Source organism: Rhineura floridana, chromosome 3, assembly GCF_030035675.1.
Source record: "Rhineura floridana isolate rRhiFlo1 chromosome 3, rRhiFlo1.hap2, whole genome shotgun sequence".
In the NCBI taxonomy this organism is placed as follows: domain Eukaryota; kingdom Metazoa; phylum Chordata; class Lepidosauria; order Squamata; family Rhineuridae; genus Rhineura; species Rhineura floridana.
The window spans coordinates 202523490-202551259 of record NC_084482.1 but is presented as its reverse complement, the minus strand read 5'-3'; the positions used below and the strand labels follow the sequence as shown (position 1 = coordinate 202551259).

General features: G+C 44.7%; 1 protein-coding gene across 1 annotated transcript in view; it reads right to left on the bottom strand.

Annotated features, from left to right (window-relative positions):
- LOC133381162 (zinc finger protein 91-like) overlaps window positions 1-27770 on the bottom strand; it is a 141888-nt gene that overhangs the window by 32752 nt on the left and 81366 nt on the right. The window contains exon 6 of the mRNA XM_061619808.1: window positions 19879-20599. Coding sequence (XP_061475792.1) covers window positions 19879-20599 — 721 coding nt within the window. The remainder of the gene's footprint in view (window positions 1-19878; window positions 20600-27770) is intronic.

Here is a 27770-nt window from a genome sequence, read left to right as displayed (position 1 = left end):
CCCTCCAAACCTCTCTATCTGGCCTTTGGGGCTTGTCCCACGATACACCCCCCTCTCCTTAGGTCACATCCTTTAGCGGCTATAGTACTGTAAGTAGGTCTGAGAAACAAGACATTAGAATTGAGTTTGCCTTCGTCTATTGAGTGGTTTATGTTTAAAGGGATGTGCAGGCGGTTAGTCAGAAAGTGAAAACAGTGGGGGGGAGCACTGCTGCGCTCAGGTTCTGCTTGCAGACTTCCCATAGGCCAGGGTGGGGGAACATGTCTTTAACTCTCCTCCACTCTTTTGTGGGCCAACTGCAGTTAATCGTGCAGCCTCTTGTACCAGCTCCTGGCTGGGACAGGAGGCATAAAAGCCCAGCTGCCCTGTGGTTTCTTGGGAACAGCTGCAGCACTAGGGGGACAGAAGACCTGCCCTGGGAATGAGTATCTGAGCATCTGGGTGCTTGCTGCCCCTCAAGGCAGCTGAAGTCCCTAATAAGTGCTGCAAGGATTGGGACCCCCTGCCTGACCCTGGCTCCAGAAAGAGGCTGCAGTTAATCACGTAGCCTCCTGCATCAGCTCCTGGCTGGGTCAGGAGGCATAAAAGCCTGGGAGGGCGAGGGCGCTACCCTCTTCTATTTCTTTTGTTTTTCTAATCAATCTGGAGGAGAATGGGTAGTGGGGAGGGAGTGTGGTGCATGTGTAGTTCCTGCGCAGGATGAGAGCCTGTGCAGTGAACTAAATAAGAGAAAACTGCCAGATGCCTTCAGAGTGAGAGTCTGTCACTGGCAGAAGGCGGGCCCTCCCTGGGTGTGATCTGAGAGGGGGAGTAGATCTGCCCTGTGTGAAAATATTGAATGGGTCTCACTGTTGCTAATTCTCGCAGAGAATTGGCTCAGGTAGGTATTGTTGGTGGGGTCTTGTTGGGCCCATATCAGGTATTTAGGAGTTTTAGTAAGGAGGAATATGGGTGATGCCACCCCAATTTCGGTGATCACGGGTAGAGGGAGGAATAGCCATAGGGAGGTGGTGAATTACCATAAAAGACGAGGGCAAGGCTATCTACGCCTTGTTCCTTGCTGCCACTCCTCTCATGGATGGGTTCCTCGTTGCTCATCTGCTGTGCCCACTGGCCCGTGTGGGTTGTTGTTTAATGCCAGATCAGTACATAGTAAGACCACACTCATCCATGATTTGATTGTGGCTGTAGGTGCCGATTTGGTGTGCATTACCAAGACCTGGGTGGATGAGCTGGAAGGTGTTGACCGACCCAGCTTTGCCCACCTGGATACTCGGTGCAACACCAGCACAGGCTGCAGGGACGGGGGAGAGGAGTTGCTGTGGTCTAAACAACTTTCATCTCTGTCACCAGGAAACCACTCTGTCTTGGAGCTGGCTGTGAGGGCCTGCACCTGGTGTTGGGCCGAGGAGACTGTAAACTAGGGTTGCTGCTGGTGTACTGTCCACCCTGCTGCCCGACAGCTTCTCTGACCAAGCTGATGGAGGCCATCTCGGTTGTGGTACTGGAGAAGCCCAGAACAACAGTCCTGGGTGATTTCAATGTCCACGCTGAGGCTGCCTCTAGCGTTCCAGGTTGGGACTTCATGGCCTCCATGATGACCATGGGCCTGTCTCAAGTTGTCACCAGCCCAACACATAGGGCAGGGCACACCCGCAACTTGGTTTTTGCTCCAGATGGAGGAGAGGTGGTCTGGAGATAGGGGTGGTGGATGTCACCCCATTGTCATGGTCAGACCACTTCCTGGTGAAATTTAGATTTACGGCTCTGATCCTTCCCTGCAGGGGTGGTAGACAGATTAAGATGGTCCACTCCCAGAGACTAATAGAATCCACTGGATTCCTGAATACCCTAGGGGAGTTCCCAGTAGATAGAGCAGGTGACTCTGTTGAAGCCCTTGTCATGCTGTGGATCAGCAAGGCACGTCAGGCTCTTGACACGATTGCCCCTGAATGCCCTCTCCAGCATTATGGAGCCCAGTTTGCAGCTTGGTACACCAGTGAGTTAAGGGCAATGAAACAGGCTGGACAACAGCTAGAGCACAAGTGGTTAGAGACTGAGGCTGATCGGGCACGAGTAAAACATCATAACCGTGCCTACTGTGTGGCGGTGAGGGCAGCGAGGAAGGCCCACTTCTCTGCCTCCATTGCATCCTCAAGTAGCTGTCCAGTGGAGCTTTACCGTTGACCTCAACTCCAGGAAATGGGAGTTTTAGACCCCTCAAAGGCCCACTGTGAATGATTTGCTAGGCACTTTGACGGTAAAGTTGCTCACCGTAGCAGTCTTGATGCCCCATCCACATCTACTGTGATTCCCCATGTCCAGTGCAACGTCTGCTGCAACTTCTTGGGAACGGTTTCAGTTGATGCGGCCTGATGACATACACACGGTCTTTGCGATGATGCAGCCACCAACGTGTCCTCTCGACTCTTTCCCTTCTTGTCTTATTAAAGCTTGCCAAGGGGGTTTGACCAAGTGGATCCAAGGTGTGGTCAACACATCATTGCGGGAAAGAGTGGTTCCAGCCACCCTGAAAGAGGCGGTTATTCAACCACTCCTGAAAAAGCCAGCCATGGACCCATTGGTATGTGACAATTACCGACCGGTTGCAAATACCCCTTCTTAGGGAAGGTGATAGAGAGGGTTGTGGTGCAGCAATTGTAAGTACCCTTGCATGAAACAGATTATCTTGACCCATCCCAGTCTGGGTTCAGGCCTGGTTATGGGACTGAATTGGCCTTGGTTGCCCTGATGAATGACCTTTATCGGGAGAAGGACAGGGGGAGTGCGACCCTCTTACTCTTCTTCGATCTCTCAGCAGCTTTTTGATACCATTGGCCATGGTATCCTTCTGGGCTGACTTGGTGAGATGGGTATTGGAGGCACTGTTTTAGAGTGGTTCTGATTCTATCTCCAAGGTCGTTTTCAGAGAATAGCATTGGATGATTATCTTTTGGCCCCCTGGCAGTTGTGCTGTGGGGTGCCACAGGGTACCATCTTGTCCCCCATGCTGTTTAACACCTATATGAAGCCCTTGGGAACGGTTATCAGGAGATTTCGGGTGAGGTGTCAGCAGTACACTGATGATATCCAACTCTATTTCTCTATAACATCTGAATCAGGAGAGGCCGTGCAAGCCCTGGACCGCTGCCTGGACTTGGTAGTGGGCTGGATGATGGCCAATAAATCGACTCTGAATCCTAGCAAGATGGAAGCACTGTGGGCTGGTGGTTCCCGAGTTCAGATAATTAGTCAGTTGCCTGCTTTTGCTGGGGTCGTACTCCCTCAGAAAGAGATTCTTAGTCTGGGGGTGCTCCTGGATCCATCTCTGTCATTAGTGGCCCAGGTGCCTTCAGTGGCTAGGAGTGCCTTTTACCAGCTTTGGCTGGTGAGACAGCTGCGTCTGTTTCTGGACCGGGATAGCCTGACCACTGTTGTGCATGCACTGATAACCTCTAGGCTCGATTACTGTAATGCGCTCTATGTGGGCCTGCCCTTGAGGTTGGTCCGGAAGCTGCAGCTGGTGCAAAATGCAGCAAGACTGCTCACTGGGCCACGGTATCGCCAACATGTCACCCCCCTGCTAAAAGAATTGCACTGACTGCCCATTTGCTACCGGGCCAAGTTCAAGGTTCTAGTTTTGGCTTACAAAGCCCTATACAGCTCGGGACCAGGATACCTGAAAGACCGTCTTACCCCTTATATGCCCAGTCGATCACTGCGCTCTGCAGGTGAGGGCCTTCTGCAGATACCTTCTTATCAGGAGGTTCATTCTGCACAATATAGGAAACGGACCTTTAGTGTGGCGGCACCTACCCTGTGGAACTCCCTCCCCTTGAATATTAGGCAGGCACCATCTCTGCTATCTTTTTGGCGCCTTTTGAAGACTTTCCTCTTCCAACAAGCTTTTTAAGTTGAGACCTATCCCAGTCTGCATCTGTATCAGAATTGTTTAATATGTTTTTTTAATAATGTTTTTAACCCTTTTTTAAAGTTGTTTTTTTTAAAATGTTTTTAATGCTGTTTTGTTTTAATGTATTTTAAGACCTGTTTTTATGATGTTTTAGTGTTTTAGTGCTTTGTTTGCCGCCCTGGGCTCCTGCTGGGAGGAAGGGCGGGATACACATTGAATAAATAAATAAATAAAATTATAAATAGTCTTGGTGTACAAAACCCTATACAGCAGCCTTTCCCAACCGGTGTGCCTCCAGATGTTGTTGGACCACAACTCCCATCAGCCTCAGCCATAGCTTGGGACCAGGATACCTGAAAGACCATCTTATCCCTTATATACCCAGATGATCACTGCGCTCTGCAGGTGAGGGTCTCCTGCAGATACCATCTTATCAGGAGGTCCGTTCCGCACAACATAGGAAACAGACATTTGTGTGGCGGCACCTACCCTGTGGAATTCCCTCCTCTTAAATATTAGACAGAGAGCCAGTGTGGTGTAGTGGTTAAGGTGTTGGACTACAACCTGGGAGACCAGGGTTCAAATCCCCACATAGCCATGAAGCTCACTGGGTGATCTTGGGCCAGTCACTGCCTCTCAGCCTCATGGAAACCCTATTCATAGGGTCGCCATAAGTCAGAATCGACTTGAAGGCAGTACATTTTTAAAAAATATTAGACAGGTGCCTGTTATCTTTTCAGCGCCTATTGAAGAGTTTCCTCTTTCAACAAGCCTTTTAAGTTGTGACCTTATCCCAGTCTGCATCTGTGTTGAAATTGCTTTTTAATATGTTTTTAAACCTTTTTTTAAAAAAATATGTTTTTAACCTTTTTTTTTAAAGATGTCTTTGTTTTATTTTAATGTATTTAAAGTCTGTTTTATGTTTTAAAGTGTTTTTAGTGCTTTTGTTTGCTGCCCTGGGCTCCTGCTGGGAGGAAGGGCGGGATATAAATCAAATAAATAAATAAATAAAATTCGAGAACTAGGTGGACCACTTACCTGTCACATCATTTGACTTCATGATGACATCAGGTAACTGACAGGTGGGAGGTACAGCCCGCCTTTCAGAGTTGACCTGCAGGGTCTGAGGGTCTGAGGAGTGGAGGGATAAATCCTGCTTTCTTGCCAGGAAACACAACTGCTGAAACACTACCCAGCAGGACCAAAACTTACCCCACCAACCCATCAGCTGGCATCACCCAAAAATAAAAATCCTCCACATGTTAGGAAGATCCACCACGTTAGGGAGACAGCTAGGCTAGATCCCTTTACAGTAAAAATAGAAATCTAATATTATGCGGGGGGGGGGAAGAGAGGGAAATTAAATCATGTGCGTCTCCACCAAGTCTTTGACATTTACAACTTTATCTGATTTTGAGACTGGAGCACAGAAGAATTATGACAGCTGACCAGAGCACCTGGCCTAACTACCCATATCCAGGCGGCATCCCTAGAGTATGGTGAGAATTACTAAGAAGAGGCATTCATCCCTTCAGCATCTACTAACCAAGAAAAAAAAGTCCTTACCCAGAGGTGCCACATTCTCATAATTCTCTTGCATGACTTCTTTGTAGACAGTTCTTTGGCCAGGATCCAGGGGTTCTCACTCCCTCTCGGTGAAATACACCATGAAAGACAGCAGCCTCTGAAAGAAAAAAGATTCTCAGCACAGAGATAATCTCTTCTATATACATTCCCTATATACAGAAATAATCTCCAGGCAGACACCATTGCCCCCCATTTGCTGGATAACTTTGTGCATTGCCAACAGACAGGTAAAAAAGGTCCAGTGGGGCTGGAGCCAGAGGGGACCCAGACTCTTAGTTTCCATTAAAAGAAAGTTTGTAAGTAGTCTAGAACAAAACATAGACATCAAAATGTGAGCTGCCCCCACCCCAATGCACACTTTCTGTGAAATGAGCTCACCTGCTCAAGGTCTCACCCCTTCAGGTTTTTAGCCAATGAGTGAAGTCAGAACTGTGACTGAGTCAACCAGGAATGAAAAGCTGCTACTGTTGTCTTCTTTCTGGCTAGCGTCTATCTCCTTGCAATCTCGGTTTGAGATCAGGTACTCCTTATGAGTTACTTTCTGAAGATTCGACTACAAAGTAAATGCCAATGGGTTTTAAAGAATCCCTCACACGCACACACAACCAAAATGGGAAAATGCGATACTGAACACTTTGCAAAGAGGCTTGGAACTTAAGTTCCAGGAACCTGTTAAACATTTACTGTATAATTAGCTTCAGAGTAAAACAGCTGGTATAGCACAGTGGAGAGGAGAGCCTGGCTGGGAGTCCAGAGTCTGTGAGTTCAAATCCCCGATCGTGGCTCCTGGGTGGCAAGGGCCAGCTAAGTATCATCCCCACAGTGAGTGGCTCAGGGGTTATGTGCCCTGCCACCTGCACAGCCGTGGGCAAGCCCCATAGTCCCAGTTGCCCCCTAGCTGGCAATTGTGGACAGGAAGGGGCTGCCTTGTGCAGCTGTGGCAAGCTGAGCAGGCCCTAGGCAGCTGGGGAGGACTAGCCTCAGAGGGACGCAATGATAAACCCCCTCTGAATACCACTTACCATGAAATCCCTATTCATAGGTCGCCATTAGTCGGGATCGACTTGAAGGCAGTCCATTTCCATTTTAACTTAGAGTACAATGGTATACATGTCCATTAATAAATGAGGGAGGTTTGGGGGTGACTGGGAAAAGGCAAAGAGTTCCGTTCTGGAGAGCTCAAAGCAGCCAACAGCATGAGCCATGAAAGCAAATAGAAGGCTGCTTCCTACGTTTTATCCTGTTCTTACAGTGGCCCCCCTCTAGGATGCACACCTTAACACGGTGAGGGGGTTTGAGAGTGTTAAAGAATCTGAGAGCAATGCTGTCAGGCATCTAGCAGGGGCACTCAAGGCGGAATAGTCAAAGCTGAGACAGCAGACTAAGATGCATGCAAACTCAGAGGAAGGCAATGGTAAACCACCTCTGAGTATCTCTTACCATGAAAAACCTATGAACATAGTGTTACGATTGTTTGGCTAACCCCATTTTGGTTCAAGTGGAACCCAGGAGGTGCAAGGCCTAGAACTATAACTCCCACCCCCACTTTCACACACACCCCACCCGATGGTATGGCTGGTTATGCATTCCAGAGGTTTTGTGTAAAGAACAACAAGGGCATCATTAAGAAACAAAATTAACCAAAAGCTACTGCATAAATGTTATCTTCTTCTTTGGCAGACTGCCCTCACTCATAGTAGAATCCTCCATTGTTCGTTAGAAGGAGCCTTAGTTTGTCAGGGTCAGTTAGAAATATACACACACACACACACAAAATCACCAGGAGATTGACAGGAGAGGGAGAGAGAAAAAGTTCCCTTTTAAAAACCGAGGCTTGAATCTAATGAAGAAGAAGGGGGCAGAGGGTCATCGGAGCTCCAACAGACATTGCTCTCAAAGCAGGACTGCAGGAACTTGAACTAGGAAGCAATTCTGAGCCTCAGACCAAGCCTGGAGACAACCAGATTCCTTCCTAACTTCGGTTCAGAGCTTATCCACATCACTTCAGCTGTTTTGACAGCTCACTCGTGGGGCTAGGATAGGTAATCTTTCTCTCTTACCTGTCACTCTTTATAGTAATAGGATCCTTTGATCTCTTTAGTGTAAAAGTTATGAATGGGTTAGGATATTAAGAACATAAGAACATAAGAAGAGCCTGCTGGATCAGGCCAGTGGCCCATCTAGTCCAGCATCCTGTTCTCACAGTGGCCAACCAGGTGCCTGGGGGAAGCCCGCAAGCAGGACCCGAGTGCAAGAACACTCTCCCATCCTGAGGCTTCCGGCAACTGGTTTTCAGAAGCATGCTGCCTCTGACTAGGGTGGCAGAGCACAGCCATCATGGCTAGTAGCCATTGATAGCCCTGTCCTCCATGAATTTGTCTAATCTTCTTTTAAAGCCGTCCAAGCTGGTGGCCATTACTGCATCTTGTGGGAGCAAATTCCATAGTTTAACTATGCGCTGAGTAAAGAAGTACTTCCTTTTGTCTGTCCTGAATCTTCCAACATTCAGCTTCTTTGAATGTCCATGAGTTCTAGTATTATGAGAGAGGGAGAAGAACTTTTCTCTATCCACTTTCTCAATGCCATGCATAATTTTATACACTTCTATCATGTCTCCTCTGACCCGCCTTTTCTCTAAACTAAAAAGCCCCAAATGCTGCAACCTTTCCTCGTAAGGGAGTCGCTCCATCCCCTTGATCATTCTGGTTGCCCTCTTCTGAACCTTTTCCAACTCTATAATATCCTTTTTGAGATGAGGCGACCAGAACTGTACACAGTATTCCAAATGCGGCCGCACCATAGATTTATACAATGGCATTATGATATCGGCTATTTTATTTTCAATACCTTTCCTAATTATCGCTAGCATGGAATTTGCCTTTTTCACAGCTGCCGCACACTGGGTCAACATTTTCATCGTGCTGTCCACTACAACCCCGAGGTCTCTCTCCTGGTCGGTCACCGCCAGTTCAGACCCCATGAGCGTATATGTGAAATGAAGATTTTTTGCTCCAATATGCATAATTTTACACTTGTTTATATTGAATTGCATTTGCCATTTTTCTGCCCATTCACTCAGTTTGGAGAGGTCTTTTTGGAGCTCTTCGCAATCCCTTTTTGTTTTAACAACCCTGAACAATTTAGTGTCATCAGCAAACTTGGCCACTTCACTGCTCACTCCTAATTCTAGGTCATTAATGAACAAGTTGAAAAGTACAGGTCCCAATACCAATCCTTGAGGGACTCCACTTTCTACAGCCCTCCATTGGGAGAACTGTCCGTTTATTCCTGCTCTCTGCTTTCTGCTTCTTAACCAATTTCTTATCCACAAGAGGACCTCTCCTCTTATTCCATGACTGCTAAGCTTCATCAGAAGCCTTTGGTGAGGTACCTTGTCAAACGCTTTTTGAAAGTCTAAGTACACTATGTCCACTGGATCACCTCTATCTATATGCTTGTTGACACTCTCAAAGAATTCTAATAGGTTACTGAGACAGGACTTTCCCTTGCAGAAGCCATGCTGGCTCTGCTTCAGCAAGGCTTGTTCTTCTATGTGCTTAGTTAATCTAGCTTTAATAATATTTTCTACCAGTTTTCCAGGGACAGAAGTTAAGCTAACTGGCCTGTAATTTCCGGGATCCCCTCTGGATCCCTTTTTGAAGATTGGCGTTACATTTGCCACTTTCCAGTCCTCAGGCACGGAGGAGGACCCAAGGGACAAGTTACATATTTTAGTTAGCAGATCAGCAATTTCACATTTGAGTTCTTTGAGAACTCTCGGGTGGATGCCATCCGGGCCTGGTGATTTGTCAGTTTTTATATTGTCCATTAAGCTTAGAACTTCCTCTCTCGTTACCACTATTTGTCTCAGTTCCTCAGAATCCCTTCCTGCAAATGTTAGTTCAGGTTCAGGGATCTGCCCTATATCTTCCACTGTGAAGACAGATGCAAAGAATTCATTTAGCTTCTCTGCAATCTCCTTATCGTTCTTTAGTACACCTTTGACTCCCTTATCATATTAATGATTAAGCTGCCACGCACCCAAGTAATTCTGGAATGCTATTCTACTCTTTCTCTCAATAAAAGAAAGCTTTGCTTTATTTTGGTTTGGACCTGCATTTCTTGGGTTAAATATATATATACACCATTTAGGCACATTTCAGGGCAAAGCGCTTGTTCTTATCCCTAGCAAAAGATACCCCTCCTCTCAAGGAGGTGTGTTCCATGGGACATGGAGGTGGCAAGTTCAGACACTCAGGTTCCCAAGAGCACATGTCGTAACAATAGTATCCAAATACAACACAAGATAGTGCTGGAAGATGAGACCCCCAGATCAGAAGGCGCTCAACGAGCTAAAGAACAAACGACAAGTACGAGTAGCACTGTGATTAATAATGCAGATGGGTCAAAGCCAAAAGGAAGCCCCGAGGCTGATGCACACTGATGGAAAAGGAGAGTCCCCAGTTCTATGACGCACACAATAGGAACATGGAATGTGAAAACAGGGAAAGTTAGAAATTATCAAGCAGGAAATGGAACATATCAACATTACAATTCCTGGCATGAGTGAATTAAAATGGACGGCAATGGTACATTTTTAATCAGGCAACTACAAAATATTTTGTGCAGGAAATGAGAAATTAAGAAGAAATGGGGTTGCTTTAATAGTGAGAAGTGATGTAGCAAAAGCAATTAGGAGCTATAACACATGGTCTGAGCTGCAGGGATGGGACTGTGCTGGGACCATCAAGGGGCAAGCATTTCCACATGCCTTGCCGCACTCCTCTGCCTGGGCCTTATCAGGAGGAGCTGCAGGCTGAGATGTGCTGCTGCAGGGATGAGACTGTGCTGGGACCATCAAGGGGCATGCTTTTCCACCTGCATTGCCCCCCACCCCTGCTCTTAGTGACATTTTTCTGGGGACTGCCCTTTACCAGGAAGATGAATGCTTTTGGTTTGCTGCTCCTGTTTTTTTAGAGATGTTAGGACTTTGTTAGTTTGAATTTTTTTTTTTGAAAATTGTATTGTTTTTATTTGTATTTTGTATTTTTATTTGTGTGTAAGCCACCTTGGGGGGCTATTTGGCCAAAAGGCGGCCTAGAAATAAAACATTACATTACATTACAGTGTTATCAATGAGATTAAACGGGAAACGTATTAGCATAACCATCATCCAAATCTATGCTCCAACAGCAAACAGAGAAGAGGAGGAAGGAGAGATTTTACACAGAAGTACAGGAAGAAATTGATCACACACCAAAACAAGATGTGCTGATAATCATGGGGGACTGGAATGCAAAAGTAGGGAACAGAGAAGAATTAGGAATTGTGGGGAAGTGGGGCTTAGGAGACAGAAATGAAACAGGAGAAAGACTTATTGAATTCTGTGAACCAATAATTTTCTTGCAAAAACATTTTTGACCAACCAAAAACACGACTGTACACGTGGACATCACCAAATGGCCAATACAGGAATCAAATTGATTATATAATTGGAAACAGAAGATGGAGAAGTTCCATACTTTCTGCGAAAACAAGACCAGGAGCAGACTGCGGTACAGATCATGAGCTGGTTGTATCGAAAATCAGAGTAAAGTTAAACAAGAACCACAAAGCAATCATAATGCCAAAACACAATTTAAATAACATCCCAGAAGAATATAAAAATTAAATAAGGAACAGATTTGAGGCTTTAAACTTTGTTGACAGAGAACCAGAAGAACTATGAAGTGAAGTCAGAGACATGATCAGGGAAGAACGCAAAAAGACAATACCTCTAGTTAAAAAGAGAGAAAGACCTCAATGGATAACTGAAGAAACTCTTAAAATGGTTAAAGAAAGAAGGAAAGAAAAGGAAAAGGAGATAGAAACATGGTCAGAACCCTAAATGCAACAATACAGCAACTAGTACATAGGGACAAAAGAGAACTATAATAATAATTATTGTATAGGAACAGGACAACAAAAAGGGCAGAACAAGAGCCCTATTCCAAAAGATGAGAAATTTAAGGGAAATTTAAACCAAGAGTAGGGATGCTGAATAATCAACAGGGGAACACACTGACTGACCTAGATGAAATAAAAGGAAGATGGAAGCAATACACTGAAGAACTCTATAAAAGTAATGCCACAATGACAGATTCATTCATGAAGAAACCGTATGATGAAGAACCAGAAATTTCAGAATGTGAGGTGAAAGCTGCTCTTAAAGTACTTGGAAGAAACAAATCACCAGGAACAAATGGCATACCAATAGAGTTGCTACAAGCGACTGAGACTGAATATGTCCAAATTTTGACAAAAATCTGTCAAGAAATATGGAGAACTAAACAATGGTCCACAGACTGGAAGCGTTCAATATACATCCCAATTCCAAAGGAAGGGGATCCCAGGGAATGCAGTAATTATCGAATTATTGCCTTAATATCCCACGCAAGTAAAGTAGTGCTCAAGATTCTACAACAAAGGCTCTTAACATATATGGAGAAAGAAATGCCAGATGTCCAAGCTAGATTTAGAGAGGCACCAGAGATCATATCGCAAACATACGTTGGATAATGGAATGGAGCAAGGAATTTCAGAAGGAAACCACCCTGTGCTTTATAGATTACAGCAAAGCCTTTGACTGTGTAGATCATGAAAAACTATGGAAAGATTTAAAAGAAATGGGGGTGCCACAGCATCCGATTGTCCTGATGCGCAACCTATACTCTGGACAAGAGGCTACTGTAAGGACAGAATATGGAGAAACTGATTGGTTCCCCATCGGAAAGGCTGTGAGACAGGGGCGTATTTTATCGCCCTATTTATTTAATCTATATGCAAAACATATCATATGGAAAGCGGCACTGGACCAAGATGAGAGACATGTGGAAATTATTGGAAGAAATATCAATAATTTAAGACATGCTGACGATACCATACTACTAGCAGAAACCAGTAATGATTTGAAACGAATGCTGATGAAAGTTAAAGAGGAAAGCACAAAAACAGGACTACAGCTGAATGTCAAAAAGACTAAAGTAATGAAAACAAGATTTATGTAACTTTAAAGTGGACAATGAGGACATTGAACTTGTCAAGGATTATCAATATCTCAGCACAGTCATTAACCAAAATAGAGACAATAGTCAAGAAATCAGGCTAGGACTGGGGAGGGCAGCTATGAGAGAACTAGAAAAGGTCCTCAAATGCAAAGATGTATCACTGAACACTAAAGTCAGGATTATTCAGACCATGGTATTCCTGATCTCTATGTATGGATGTGAAAGTTGGACAGTGAAAAAAGCAGATAGGAGAAAAATCAACTCCTTTGAAATGTGGTGTTGGAGGAGAGCTTTGCGCATTCCATGGACTGCAAAAAAGACCAATAATTGGGTGTTAGAACAAATTAAACCAGAGCTGTCACTAGAAGCTAAAATGATGAACCTCAGGCTATCCTACTTTGGACACATCATGAGAAGACAGGATTCACTAGAAAAGACAATATTTCTGGGAAAAACAGAAGGGCGTAGAAAAAGAGGAAGGCCAAACAAGAGATGGGTTGATTCCATAAAGGAAGCCACAGACCTGAACTTACAAGATCTGAACAGGGTGTTTCATGACAGATGCTTTTGGAAGTCACTGATTTATAGGGTCACCATTAGTCATAATCGATTTGAAGGCACATAAAAACAATAGTGGAATAAATGTCTGGTGTGAATGTGGCCTGGCAAAGTTCAACTCCAGGGGCAGCTTCAGAGAGGCTCCTGCCCTAGAAGCCACGCAGTTGTTTGGGCTTCTTTGCAGCTAGGTTTGGACAGATTCAGCCCCTCCTTATAATGCTGGCCGGGCGGGGGCTTCTCTCTTTCCCCTAAACAAGCAAAAATGAATCCTCGACCCGCCCCTTCCCCCCAGTCGCTCCCAACGTTGCACCTTTAGCGTTTCCTCCTCCCCTCCATGCCCGAATTAGCCTCCCGTTGCTCCTGACGAAAGAACCTCACAAAGCCGATTTCCCTTCCGGAAAAGAAAGCGCATTCACTATTGTCTCCCCCCATTCTTTAAAACTTCCTGGTTCTCTAGGAATCGCAGCTTTGTTCATTTAACCCTTGGAGGAGAGTGGCAGAAGCTAACTCTTTCCCTGCCCGTCAACTGTTAATCCACATTCATTGACTTTCAGAATAATTTTGTTTGGTCCTGGCTTTTTTTTCTTCCTGACAGTTCTCACCAGGACTCAATTCCAAAACTCAGGGCAACTGATCCTGGCCAGGGACAACCCATACCTCCCTTACCAGAGCTGAGAAAACCAACAACAACCCTGCAAAGTAGGTACATGGCCACCACTTCTTAAACTTGGTCACCTACTCTGGTCCAAGGGGAAACCCAAAGTGTCAGAAATAGACCTGCAAATGATTACAGAAAACAAGAGCCAAAGATACACTCCTTGTCTTGGAGCCTTAAGGCAAAATATCCAGTTATATGGTAGTCTGTGGCTAATTAGCCAAAGTGCTGAATTCAGAGCCAATTCCTCCCTGAAATGAACACTCACTGATAAATAACAGATAACTTTATTTGAATAAAATAGAAGTGAAAAGATATAGCAGAAAAATAGTTCCTTAAACCAAACACCCCCAAGGGCTAGGTAAAATACAGAGAGAGTTCAAATCACAAATAAAAACAACAAAGTGTCTTTATTGTTATATGCCTTCAAGTCAATTACGACTTATGGCGACCCTATGAATCAGTGACCTCCAAGAGCATCTGTTATAAACCATCCAGATCTTATGATCTGGCTTCCTGTTTGAAATCAATCCATCTCTTGTTTGGCCTTCCTCTTTTTCTACTCCCTTCTGTTTTTCCCAGCATTATGGTCTTTTCTAGTGAATCATGTCTTCTCATGATGTGTCCCAAGTATGATAACCTCAGTTTCATCATTTTAGCTTTTAGTAATAGTTCTGGTTTAATTTGTTCTAACACCGAAAGTAAAATGTACCCTAATCTATACTCACACAAGTTAAACCAGCACAGTAAAATCATGGTTCCACATCTCCCCAAAACTGTATAACCTGGACAGCAGATGGAAGATGAAATCACAACATCAGGTAGCACCAAAGAACATTGGGAAACAAAAAGGTACGGTTCTGTTCTTATGGGGAAAAGCCCAGCAACAACCAGGAATTAACTAGCCATTTAGTGGACTTTCTGATGATGAAATCCGCAAATGCTTTTGCAGCTAACAGTCACACACATCTCCAACCTTCTCAGGCCTGTGGCCTTGAAGTAGCAGCTGATAAGCAAGTGTTCTTGCTTACTGCTTAATTAACTGAATTCAGTTGTGAGAACTGACTGTTTCATGGCCTCTCAGAGGCCCTAATTCAGGCAAGATGTCCCCCCCCCATAATTCCTTGCCACAGAACCATTCTAGAAACCAGGCGTTGTTGACAGTATTACAATTTGAATTCTATAGAATTCAATAAAATAGAGTATCATACAAGAAGCAATAAAAATGAATATGAATATTTAATCTAGACATGACATGGACCACATGATGAAGCTCATGGACCAGTTTGGGAACCCCTGCTGTAGTGTAGTCGAGGTAGTGTAGTTATCCAGGTGTATTGGCAGTTTTTTTTTTTTTTTAGGGAAATGCAGTGGGGAGGCTGTGATGATCCCCAAAACATTTCAATCAATTAAGGATTGGAAGGGGTGAAGGGAGCCAGAGAAAAACAGTTGAGAGTTTCAATAGCAAATGGAAAACATGTTGTCTGATGCCAGGTCTTCCTGTAGATGGACAACTAATCTACCCACTGAGAAACAATCTACACCTGGAACACAAGACCAGAGACCTGGTGGTTTTGCCACTGCTCAATTGTACCAGAAATAGTAGACCTCTTTTATTATGCTAATTATGTGATTTGGGTGCAAGTTCTGCCTTGCCCATGTCTTTCTCTGCCTTTGGTCTACCAAAGACAGAACATTCAAACGCTTGAATGTTGATGAAGGTGGGATTTGAACCCACGTGCTCAGAGTGAAATGAATTAGCAATCCATTGCCTTCACTACTTGGCCACCTCATCAAGGGCAGGGCATCCCCAGCCATCCCCAGATGGGCTTGAACCACCATCCTTCCGGTTAAAAGCCAGATGCACTGACCTATTCAACTACAGAGTCCTGGGTAATGCCACCCCCCCCAGCTTCCTTTGGCTTGAGGTTTCACAGCCTGAGCTGCCTACATAACAGGCTGATGAGCCACACCAGGCCACTTTTCCCCATCCAGCAGAGTGGCAGAACGGGAGTGGGCCCATAACCCAGAAGTTGGTGGATTGAAGCCATCCTTTGCTAGGTGACTACCAGAGCTTGGAAGTAAATCATTAGAAATAATGAGTTACTTGTAATTCACTCCTTTTTTGTGTAACGAGTGGGTAACTTCGTTACATTTTGCTTGTAACAGAACAAGTGGTAATTTTATTACTTTTCAGCTGTAACTATAAGGTTTCCCGCATTACATTTGGATGTTATGGGGGGGGGGACAGGGGAAGTCTGCTGCTGTGATTGGTGGATGAAAAACATGTGCCTTATACTGGGCTTCTGCACAGAGCTGCTCTTCCCTCGTGCTCTGTGTTAGAGGCACGAGGGAGGAAGTGGAGAGACAGAAAGAGAAAATGCTTCAAGAATGGACAGGCAAGGACAGAGAAGGCAGCAGCAGAATGGAGGTGAGGAGCTCTGTGTGTGTGAGGGTTACGGTAACATCCCTACCCACACTCTCTTGCCTGTGCTTGCTCAGCCACCCCCTCTTGCACACTCTGTCACTCATCCTAACACCCCCACCCCACTCTCTTGCCCCCACTCACCCCCTGCTCACTCCCTCCGTCACTCTCTCACTCTACCACACCCCACTCCCCCCGCCTGCTCACTTTATATATATATATATTTAAAACTGTGGTCTTTAGTTGTGGTTGTATTGCAAGAGTGCTTAGACGGCTGCTGTTGCAAACTCAGGGAAGTCATTTTCATATCTATTTCACCCTTTTTAGTGTGTTGCATAGATTGTCAAATGTATGTCAGTATTTATTTGGCTGCAGTAGAGATGGGGGGGCTGGAAACGGAAAGAGAGGAACAGTACCCTTTATGGTACTAATTTGAAGGGTTAGATCAGTGGTGTCACTAGGGGTGTGGGGGGGGTGCGGACTGCACCAGGTGACACCAACAGAGGGGGTGATTCTCAGCTTTAATTTTTTTAAAAAATTAAGTTTCTAGGTGGTCCAGTTCTCGAGATAGACATAAAAAAGTCAGCTGCCCCTGTTAAATCTTTTTTTAAACTACTGTATAGCACTTCGTAGATTTAACCCCGCCCGTTCAGGATTGCAGCCAATCAGTGAAGTGTTTGTTTGACCTGTGGCAGTGTCTAGTAAACCTCATTGCAAGGCCAGAAAATTATGGTTTCCCCCTCCATTTATCTGAAAATCTCATAAATTGGGTAAGTATATACATTTCAGTTTTTTCCCCTCTTGTGTGTAGGAGTCAGATCCTGGGTAGTGTTTTGAAAACCTTCCCAATACTTGCTTTTGTGGGGGTAAAAGCATTGCTAATCCCATATCTCCAGAGTAAATCCCATTGAATTCAATAGGATTTACGTTTGAGTAGACATGGTTATGAATGTGCTGAAAATCAATGGGACTTTGGAGTGAATGTAAAAAAGAATTGTGTTTGTGTTCTCTTTCTGTTCCCCCCCCCCAGTCCTATTTTAAAGCACGTAGGCAGGGCTTACTTAGGTATTACCATTTTTATTCTGTAGGAAACTAATACTGTTTTTTTTTAAAACTAATACTAATTTTTCTGCAGTGACCAATTGGTTTGACAATAAACTATTATATGGGCTGTATGTATTTATACATCTGCAGTGTGTGTGTGTAGTCTTTCCAACAACCCTGTGAGGTAGAGTTGGAAACCAAGGCAGCTCACAACAAGAAATAAAGCCATTTAAAATCCAATAACCATAAAGCAAGAATAAACAGTTGGAAAACAGCCTAAAGAGGCATGATTCTGAATTTTGGGTTGGGTGAATGAAGTTTATTTATTATTTGATTTATATCCCGCCCTTCCTCCCAGTAGGAGCTCAGGGCGGCAAACAAAAGCACTAACATCACTTTAAAACATCATAAAAACAGACTTTAAAATATATTAAAACATCTTTGAAAATATTTTTTAAAAGCTTTAAAAAAACATTTTTTAAAAAACAAAGAAAAGGCTTAAAAACATATTAAAAAGAAATTCCAACACAGACTCAGACTTGGATAAGGTCTCAACTTAAAAGAACAAGTTGAAAGAACAAGTTCCTTATCACTTGAAGCTGTAGTTCTCTGAACACTTCCAAGTTTGAGTAAGCACCATTGAATACATTGGGACTTGCTTCTGAGTAAACAAACATCGGATTGCACTATAAATATATTTACAGATTGTGTAATTCATGAACATAATTGAGAGTCATGTTTATATAAATATTTCTTCATACTGTGTCCCAATAAGTATTTGATTTCACACTATGGTTGTAGATGATTTTTTCCTCTACATTTTAAGTGTGCCCTTCTTCCTGGGTGTGGTCATGGTTCTCCATTGTTTTCATGCTGAGGGGAGGATAGGCTGAGAGATGGTGAGTAGCACATTTAAGGTCTCTTCACCTCCCCCCCTTTTTAATTTGTATTTATTTTATATTTCTCCAATATCTTCCCCTGGCTGTTTTTATGTATTTAAAATATTTTTAGATTAAATAAATAGGAAATCATAATTGTGAACCTCCCTAAAAGCAATTTACCGATCCTTATGTTTTGGCAAAGTGATGGTGTGAAGGCATGCTGGTAGAACAAGAGACCATGTTTGAGGCATGTAAGGTGTTTGAGGACTTTGTCACACATTACTTTTTGAGACCTGTAGATTCATGTCGGAAAGAATACGTGCACGTATTGAATGGTGGCTTGGGTGCTGTTTTTTCAGTCTACGCTGCATGCGTAGCGAAGGTGATACATCATCTGGCAGCTAGCTTCATAACGTGAAAATGAAAAACATTTGCATCACCATTCACTTGTTTACTTTTCTCACTATTGAGACCACTTCATATATTACTTTTTCATACACAGAAATTTAATCTTTGTATAGGAAAAAGTATTTTGTGAAATGTGAAGGACAGTGGCTGCCCAGTCAGTATAACCACTGTACAAGATCTACTCAGCCACTGTAATTACCTTTTTGTTTTGAGTGCCCTTTTGTCTGGGTCTTGGTTCAGGTGTGTATCCAACTTTGATGTGCTTATGGAAGGGGTGTGCAAGTAGTGCCCCCACAAGTGTGGAGGCTTGGACAAACATTGTGTTATGGAAAACCAAAGTCTGTGTGAAAGTACATATTTGGGAATGCCATCAGTGAATCCTAAACACACTTAATAAATAATATCGAACTTGCACGTCACAAAATATATTACAGTCATGTCCATAAGCACCGGGAGGGTAGTCGCCCAGGGGATTTTAGTCCCTCTGCTTTTTTGGGAGCAGGGTCCCTATGTCTCCAAGCATCCTACAGTCAGCATGAAAAGGGAGTGTGTTAGTCACTGAGAAGAGTCTTCTAATAGGCTTCCTTGCCTTTCCTGCTGATTGGAGCCAGTCAGAGTGAAAGGAGGTGAGTCAGCCACTGAGAAGACTCTTCTCAGTTGCTAACGCTCTCCACTTACATGCTGATTGGCTCCTAGAGATGTTTGTTGTTGTGAGAGAATGCATTAACAAAGATCTCATTCTTAATCCAGGAGTAAAAAAAGGTATATGTGGCTGCAACTATCATGAAGGGACTCTGCACTTCTGAATTTTCTACTAAACAACTGATAAATACCTATGTAACTTTGTGTCTGGAGACTTATTATTAAGAATCACTTTCCATAACTATAAGGAGGTATGTCCACACGCATGCATCCCAGGCACCTAAATGAGGGGTGAGAGCAGCATAGGGACATAAGCAGATGTCTTATACCAGGAGTTCCCAAACCTTTCTTCTACATAGACCACTTGAAAATTGCTGAGGGTCTGAAAGTATCTGAAAATTTACTATGGGCATATGCAAGATAATTAACTCCCATTAGTGATAAGAGCAAGAATTTGGGCTGTGCGTATGATATTGTAATTTAAAGGTGTAATTTTAATTTTGCTAGTTTTTTATGTCACTACTATTGCCATTACATTCAGTGATATACGGGAATTACGATTTACGAGTAATATTAGTACAAAAAACATTACTAAGGATTCTGTATGGTCTGGTACGGGAGGAGGTCCATGGGGGTGACACCATGAGTTACCGCACCAGGTGACACCAACCCTAGTGACGCCACTGTGTGTGGGTTCTTTGATGTACAGTAAGTTTTACACTGCTCCTGAAGCTCCTCCCACACTCCGTGCATTTAAATAACTTCTCCCCTGTATGGGTTCTTTTATGTATATTAAGGTTTCCACTAGTGTTGAAGCTCTTTCTACATTCCATACATTCATATGGTTTCTCCCCCGTGTGGATTCTTTGGTGTTTAGTAAGGCTAGTGCTTGCACTGAAACTCTTCCCACACTCCATGCATTTAAACGGCTTTTCCCCTGTATGGGTTCTTTTATGTACATTAAGGTTTCCACTAGAGTTGAAGCTCTTTCTACATAGCATACATTCATATGGTTTCTCCCCCATGTGGATTCTTTTGTGTTTAGTAAAGCTATTGCTTAATCTGAAGCTCTTGCCACACTCTATGCATTTAAACGGCTTCTCCCCTGTATGGATCCTTTTATGTTTAGTAAAGCTTCCACTACAATGGAAGCCCTTTCCACACACTAGGCATTTATATGGTTTCTCCCCTGTATGAGTTCTTTGATGTGTATTAAGGTTTGCACTCTGGCTGAAACACTTTCTGCACGCCATACATTTATAAGGTTTCTCTCCTGTGTGTGTTCTTTGATGTATAGTTAGGTTATGACATGAACTGAAGCTCTTTCCACATTCCATACATTTATATGATTTCTCCCCTGTGTGGATTCTTTGATGTACAATAAGACTACTGCTTGCACAGAAACCCTTTCCACACTCCAGGCATTTATATGGTTTCTCCCTTATATGAGCATGTGAATGTAGACTTATGCTGTCGCTGAAGCACTTTCCACACTCCATACATTTATATGGTTTCTCCCCTGTGTGAATTCTTTGATGTTTAGTAAGGTTATAGCTCACATTAAAGCACTTTCCACATTCTATACATTTAAATGGTTTCTCTCCTGTGTGGGTTCTTTTATGTGAAGTGAGATTGCTGCTCACACTGAAGGCCTTGCCACATTCCATGCGTCTATATGGTTTTGCCCCTGTGTGGGTTCTGCAATGTTTATTTAGTGTTGACTCGTCTCTGAATATTTTTCCACACACTGGACACTCTTTCATTCTCTTTCTTTTGGGATCTTGTGGAAGTTCATGGAGGTCTGAGCACAAAGACGCAGAGTATTTCATCCTCCAAATCTTTGATTCATTTCTCTCCTGCCTTTTTGATCCCTTTTGATTGTCATATGTCTGTTTTCTGACTTCATGTTTGACTGTTTCCGATGACTCCACAGATGGCTCCCTAGAATTGCCATTATCCTTCACATCACCAGTTTGGAAATAAAAAAGGAAAAAACAGGTGTTACTCTGGTGCTATTTTCCAGGCTTTGGGGTCCTGAAGACAAATTGCTACAAGATGTTACACAACAAAATGGAAGATTTTTTGCCAAAAAAACTGCTACAAAACTGCAATCGGATTATGGATTATAGCAAGGATGGGGAACCTATGGCCTTCTAGATATTTTTACATCCCATCAGAACTAGGTAGCAGAGCAAATGGTCAGGGTTAAAAGGAGCAACATCTAGAGGGCCACAGCTCCCATCCTGAGTTTATAGCTTAATTCACAAAGCCAGCCCAACAGTTTTTGCTGAGAGTAGAGATTATTATTTATTTTATTAGACTATTTATCAACCACCAACTTATTAAAAATATCATGGTGATGTACAATAAAATCATTAAAACATACTTCTTTTAAAAAATCAAAGTTTTCCAAAGTTGCATCATTTTATGGTCCTGTCTTTTTCTGATCTTTTAGATGTGGCAGACATTTTGCATTATTCCACACACCCACATCAGCCATTTTATACTATACCACACCACAAAGGAGACCATTTTATGACTACTGCTAACGGCACATTCTTTCAATTCCAGGTGTGCCCACATGCTCCAAAAAAAATTGGCAATCACTGACCTAAAGGGTTCCGGAACAACATTATGATTTTACCTGGGTTTGTAACTCCCCCAAGCACTGTTCTGAATGCAGCTTACACCAGTGAAGAACTGTATTTATGCGTGGACACTTCTCAGGCGACACATAAGTGCCATGTTGAACTGATACAACTATTGCGGACGTTAGTTCTTGAATGGATACCTTCATAGGGTTTGCAACACAGAACAATGTCTGGCATACCTACACTCGCCTTCCTACGCTGAGGAACCTAAGCAGTTAGTTTGTTTTAATGCACTATTATTGTTAAAGTTTTATAAATAAAGAGCAAATGCTACTCTTCTAGTGTATTACTTGGCATACACACACCCAGACATGTGGGGAAGATTTAACCGTGTATCAACAACAACACACAAGTTGCAACTGTACAAGGGGTCCCAAACTTTTTGTGACTGCTCTTCAGCAACAAGACAGCCTCCAGAGAAAGCAATGGGTACTGTGAGAGGGGTCCTAGACTTTTGATAGGTGTTCCCAATCAATAAGACAACAGTTTAAACATGAATCGGGGACTGTGCGAGGGGTCCCAAACTTTTTGTGACTGTTCTTCAGCAACAAGACAGCCTCTAGAACGTGCAATGGGGATTGTGGGAGGGGTCTTACACTGTGTGCAGGTCTTTCTGATCAGTAAGACAACACTTAAAACATGACATGGGGACTGAGCGAGGGTTTACAAAAATTTTTTTACTGTTAGCCAACAAAAACCACAAAACCAGTATAACAGGAGATGGGGACGGTGGAAGGGGTGCCAAACTGGGATAGACAGAATGGGTTACAAACAGCTAGCACTGTTCTGGAGCCTGCCGGGGGAACTCGGCAGAACCATGTTGTCCCGCCTCCACAGTGCACAGTCTGTGGTGCAGACCAGGAATCCACAGCGTCTCCATCTTTCTGATGGTGTCCTCGGTGGACTTCTTGTGCTGCTCAAAATGCTGACCTGTAAATGCAGAGGAATAATTGGCATTGTATGTTGTAGCCGCGTGCACATTGCGTGTTGTTCACATTACAAGGCAGAGCATGGGTTTTGAAAGTTTGCACACATAGCCGATGAGATAAAAACGCAATGCTTTGGCCCAATTACATGTATGTAATCTACCCAGATCTCACCTAGGGTGGTAGTTTTGCTGTCCAGGATTTCGATCCTGGCCATAAGATCCTCCAGACTGGTTGTCTGGGTAGACTGGGGCAGCATGGTCATCTGCGTGGAGGTATGCGCGACGCTGACCAGTTCGGCCACAGTGTGCATGGCTCTGGGTGGTGTGGCCTGGGAGGACTTGCCTGTTATGAAGAAACCACAGAAAGCATCATTTGTTGACATTTTGCACCACCAACTGCAATGCTGCCCATGCCATGACTTTCCATCCTGCCTGGTGCGTGGTTGGATATCCTTCAGAAAGAGTGTAAGGGATGGTGAGATGCAGGAGCCGCCGAATGTGTGCAACTGTGGGTGATAGCAACTGTAAATACCATAACCCATAACAGTTGCAGGTTAATTGGGTGCACCAACAGTTTTCGAACTGTCCTGCATGTGGCTGGCCATGAACCAGTATGATTGGCGACCTACCTTCTGGCTGTTCCTCGACCACATCATCCTCCCCCGAGGAGAGCGGGTCGCTTGTTGGCCGCGCTGTGGGTGGAGAAGGGAACTGTTAAATCACAGAAGAATTATCACCAACCTAACATGACATTCAGTGAATTGCCAACCACCTTGTTTGGAGGAAGGCAACAGGCAACACATACACTGATAACTGGCAACATTTTTTTTATTTCATGTTATTTATAGAGTGTATTTGTCGCCCATCTGGCCGGACACCCAGCCACTCTGGGCGACGTACAAAATAGGAATACAACACCTAGACATTAAAAATCTAAAAACAATGAGGATAAAATCTAGCCCACCCCAAAAGCCTGCCTGAAAAGCCAGGTCTTCAAGGCAGGTCGGAAACTCATCTGAGAAGCACTGCTGGCATCCCAGTTGACCACACATGTGGAGAAGTCAGAGGCATGCACTGTGGCTCCCCACAGCACATCATGTTAGCAATCGCCCATACCTGGACAGTGGGCATGACACATATGTCCACACATGTGGTGAAGTCAGAGGCACGCACTGTGGCTCCCCACAGCTGATCAAGTCAGCAACCGGCCACACCTGGACAGTGGGCATGACAGCAAAGCGGAACCCAAGCAGTACACAGTCCCATAAAACTCAATAAACATCGTGTTAACACTTTCCCAAGGAGGCATATTTAAGACCATAACTCACAGACATCGTTATTGAATTCGGGTGCATATCAGCAGGCCAGCGATCCTCCCATGAGGGATGCCCCCCCTCCTTCCACAAGCCGTATAGCTCTTTAAAATACGGCGTTCTCTTATTGGGGGGGGAGCCCTTTGGATGCCTCCATGGCGTTCAAGAAATTGGCCTTCAGCCGCTTGAACCTGGAGCGCACCTGTGCGGTCATGCGCTGGAACCCAGCCTCGCCCAGCTGACGTGCCACCCCTTGAAAAATTGGAGCAGTAAGGAGGGGGGTGCTCCCCATTAGTCACTCCGCTTTTCCCACCCTCTTAACAAAGGTGAGGAGCATTCTGAGCTCCTCAGCTCTCCAGTAGCGCCCCTTCCGTGGTCGCCCGCTAGCCATGGCTTCCATCGTGGGATCCTCCACTTTTGCACCAGCTGAAGGCCGTGAAATTGTTGTCACGCTGTCACGCAAAAGCGAATCCGCGCTACACGCACGTTTTCAGCAGCATTTGGCCTACAACAATAGAGGCATGAACTCCAACCTCCTAAACAAGCCTGTTGGGTAATGCATTGCATTTCCAGTAATAACTCCTGCACTGAGTACAAACAAAAAGCTTTGGTAGTTCTCACGCCAGGAAAGCAATATATTCCACAAACGCAATACACAATACTGTGCATTTTAGAGCTAGAAGAAACACGCAAGAGGCAAGAACGGTTCAGACGAAGGCATGCGGTGTTTTGCAGAAGCGCAAAAGCACTGAATGGGAAGTCATGTTGGCAACGTATGTTGCTGTAGTTGTGGGGCCCCCGTGCCCAGAGAAGCAAGGAGGGTACACTTGAAGGGGAAACACATATCACTATGGCACAGACATAACTGGAATCCGAGGGAGAGTTTGGCAAGTGGAAAAGGGAAAGATGCAAGAAGCCGCTTGCAAAATGCAATCAGTTTTCTGCTATCTTGCAAAAGCGCAGGTGTGGAAGAAATGCCAATTAAATAGGCTGCTGTAGTGTGTAGCTTGCCAAATGGAATAACTTTTCCGCTATATCGCGAATGCGCAGTTCTGTAAGCATGCCAAGCAGATATGCTGCTGTAGGTGCTCTGTCACTGAGCTATAGCCTTTCCCCCATAGGAACGGAGGAAGCTGCAATCCTGGCTTATGGCTACCCTATGCAAAGAGTAAGCGGTATTCAGAGGGGGTTGCCCCATCGCCTCACTCAGAGGACGGTCCTCCCCAGTTGCCTAGCCACAGACATTTATATGTACTTGGAGGAGGCTATGAGTAACTGTAACCAGAGGGAGTGTTTGGCGAGCTGAAAAGGAAATATGCAAGAAACCGCTCGACAAATGGAATAACTTTTCTGCTATATGGCAAATGCGCAGTTCTGTAAGACATGCCAAGCAGATACGCTGCTGTTCGGTGGGGGACACCGGTAACCGTAGGTGTTGTTTGTGTGCGATGAGAAACTGGGCTGCGGCGTGTTTTTCTTCTTTGAAGCCATGCAGCCTCGCAAGCCGCTTCCCGCTCTTGGGGAACCCCCTGATCCCCAGCTGAGTGGCTGGACAGTTTCCCCCCTCTCCGCTCATCAGCTGTGAAGTGGGTTTGTGTGAGGTATTTGGCGGGAGGTTTGAATCCCCTGAGTGGATTCCTTGTGCTGCCCACTCATCAGCTGTGAAGCAGGTGTGTGCAAGGCTTTTATGCGGGCGGTGCGAATCCCCTACCTGAGTGGGTTCTTTGTGCTGCCTGCCACCCTTTCATCAGCCAACTATGCTTTTGCCCTGGGGCCCCCACAGGCTACGGGAGGGCCTGCATACCCCCCCACTTCCCAGACCCCAGATAGTATATATGATATCAGACGTGTGTGTGTATATTGCGAACGTTTAATGGGGCACAACACCCGGGAAACGGACTGGGGGAACACATACCATTATCGAGCAGACATTCATGGTGAGGAATACATACACCTAAAGATTGTTCTCTATTATAAACCGGGCAATAGCTGCTCTAACCGCATTCCCCCTGCGTGCATTTGAGTTGTCATTTCGCCAGAACTGCTCCTCATATGCCAGTAGTTCCAACCGGTCCGACACGTCAATTTCCTCGTGTAGAATGTGTCCTCTGCTCTCGCAGATGTTATGTAGCACAACGCAGGAAGTGACCACACTAACAAAATTTTCTTCGGCGACAGGGAGGCGAGCAGTGAGACGTCTCCATCTTGACTTTAAACGCCCGAAACTTCTTTCCACCACATTTCTGCAGCGGTTGAACACCCGGTTGAAACCCATCTGGAAGTTGTCTAGATGGCCCCCATAGGGCTTCATCAGCCAACTGTGCATTAGGTAGGCGGCATCAGCAAGGATGAGGGGAGGCACCTGAACACCCCTGATAGTTATGGTGGGATTACCGGGGACGAAAACTCCGGAATCCATCGCCTGAAAGATTGTGGAATTGCGGAAAACAAATGAATCGTGATTTCGGCCACTCCAACCAACCTCAATGTTAATGAAACGACCAGTATGGTCACAAGTCCCTTGCAGTAAAATTGAGTAAAAACCCTTGCGGTTGATATATTCCTCGCCCTGTCCTCCCGGAGCCATTATCGGAATGTGGCATCCATCAACAACCCCTACCACCTGAGGGAAACCCATTCTCAGGAAGCCGTCCATTATCTGAATAAAAGGAAAGCAAGCTTTATTGGAGTTGCACTGTTTCACTTTAGCGCTAGTCCAATCAAAATAACAGTAACCTTTATAATACCAACACTGTTCACACGCAATAAAAAAAGTTTTGAAAGTTACTTCCTGAGGATTTCCAATATTAAGTTTTGGATAGGAGAACGTGCTCTATCACCAGGCACACCTCCACGACAATCTCTCCCACGGTTGACTTTCCCAGTCCGAAGTTCACTGCTACCTCCCGGTAACACTCCATCGTTGCCAGCCACCAAATAGTAACAGCCAGCCTCTTCTCAACCGGAATGGCATCACTCATATTGGTTCCTTGTCTTTCAAGATGGGGTCAAAGAAGATCTGCCGTTTCGTACAAGGTAGCCCGAGTCATACGGAAGTTGGCTAGCCATAGATCATCCTCCCAGTGTTGCAGGACTTCCCTCTCCCACCAGGATCTTGCATGATCGCGAACCCAAACCCGGTGAGGGATATTTCCTCCAAATTCGCTTTGGGCCATGACCGCCAACTTATGCAAACGGGAGCCCCTACGTCTGTTGCGGTCATGCGGTTGCTTGAGGCTTTTCTTCCATATCATCTGAAGCAGCTCATCTTCCGTCGCCTCCCTTTCTTGCTCCGCCAACATGAACTGAAGGGAAACATCCCTCAGCTGCACAAGGCACAAATTTAAAAGCTGTAAGTGGAGGTGAACAAGAGCCAAAAACTCTGTTAACTCCATTGCACCTGCAACTAATAAAGTATCAGGAAATTCAAACTTTCGCGTTTCCGTGTTCAAGCGCGCATGTGCAGAACTGATCGAGGTGGAAGGGGAGAGAGGAGCAGACGTCATATTTTCCCAACGAATCGGAACATAGTAGGATGTGTCAGGGGCGGGGATAGGAAAAAAGCGAGAAGAATGCCGCATCTTCGGGCTGCATGTGCGGCCGGGAAAAAAGCGTGTTTTTAATATCGGGAAAGAGTGGGAAAGGAGCGGGAAAAGGGGCAAGTGAGGACTCTCGGATGACAGAGCGGGTATAGAAAACCTGGATTATCCCGCTCCTTT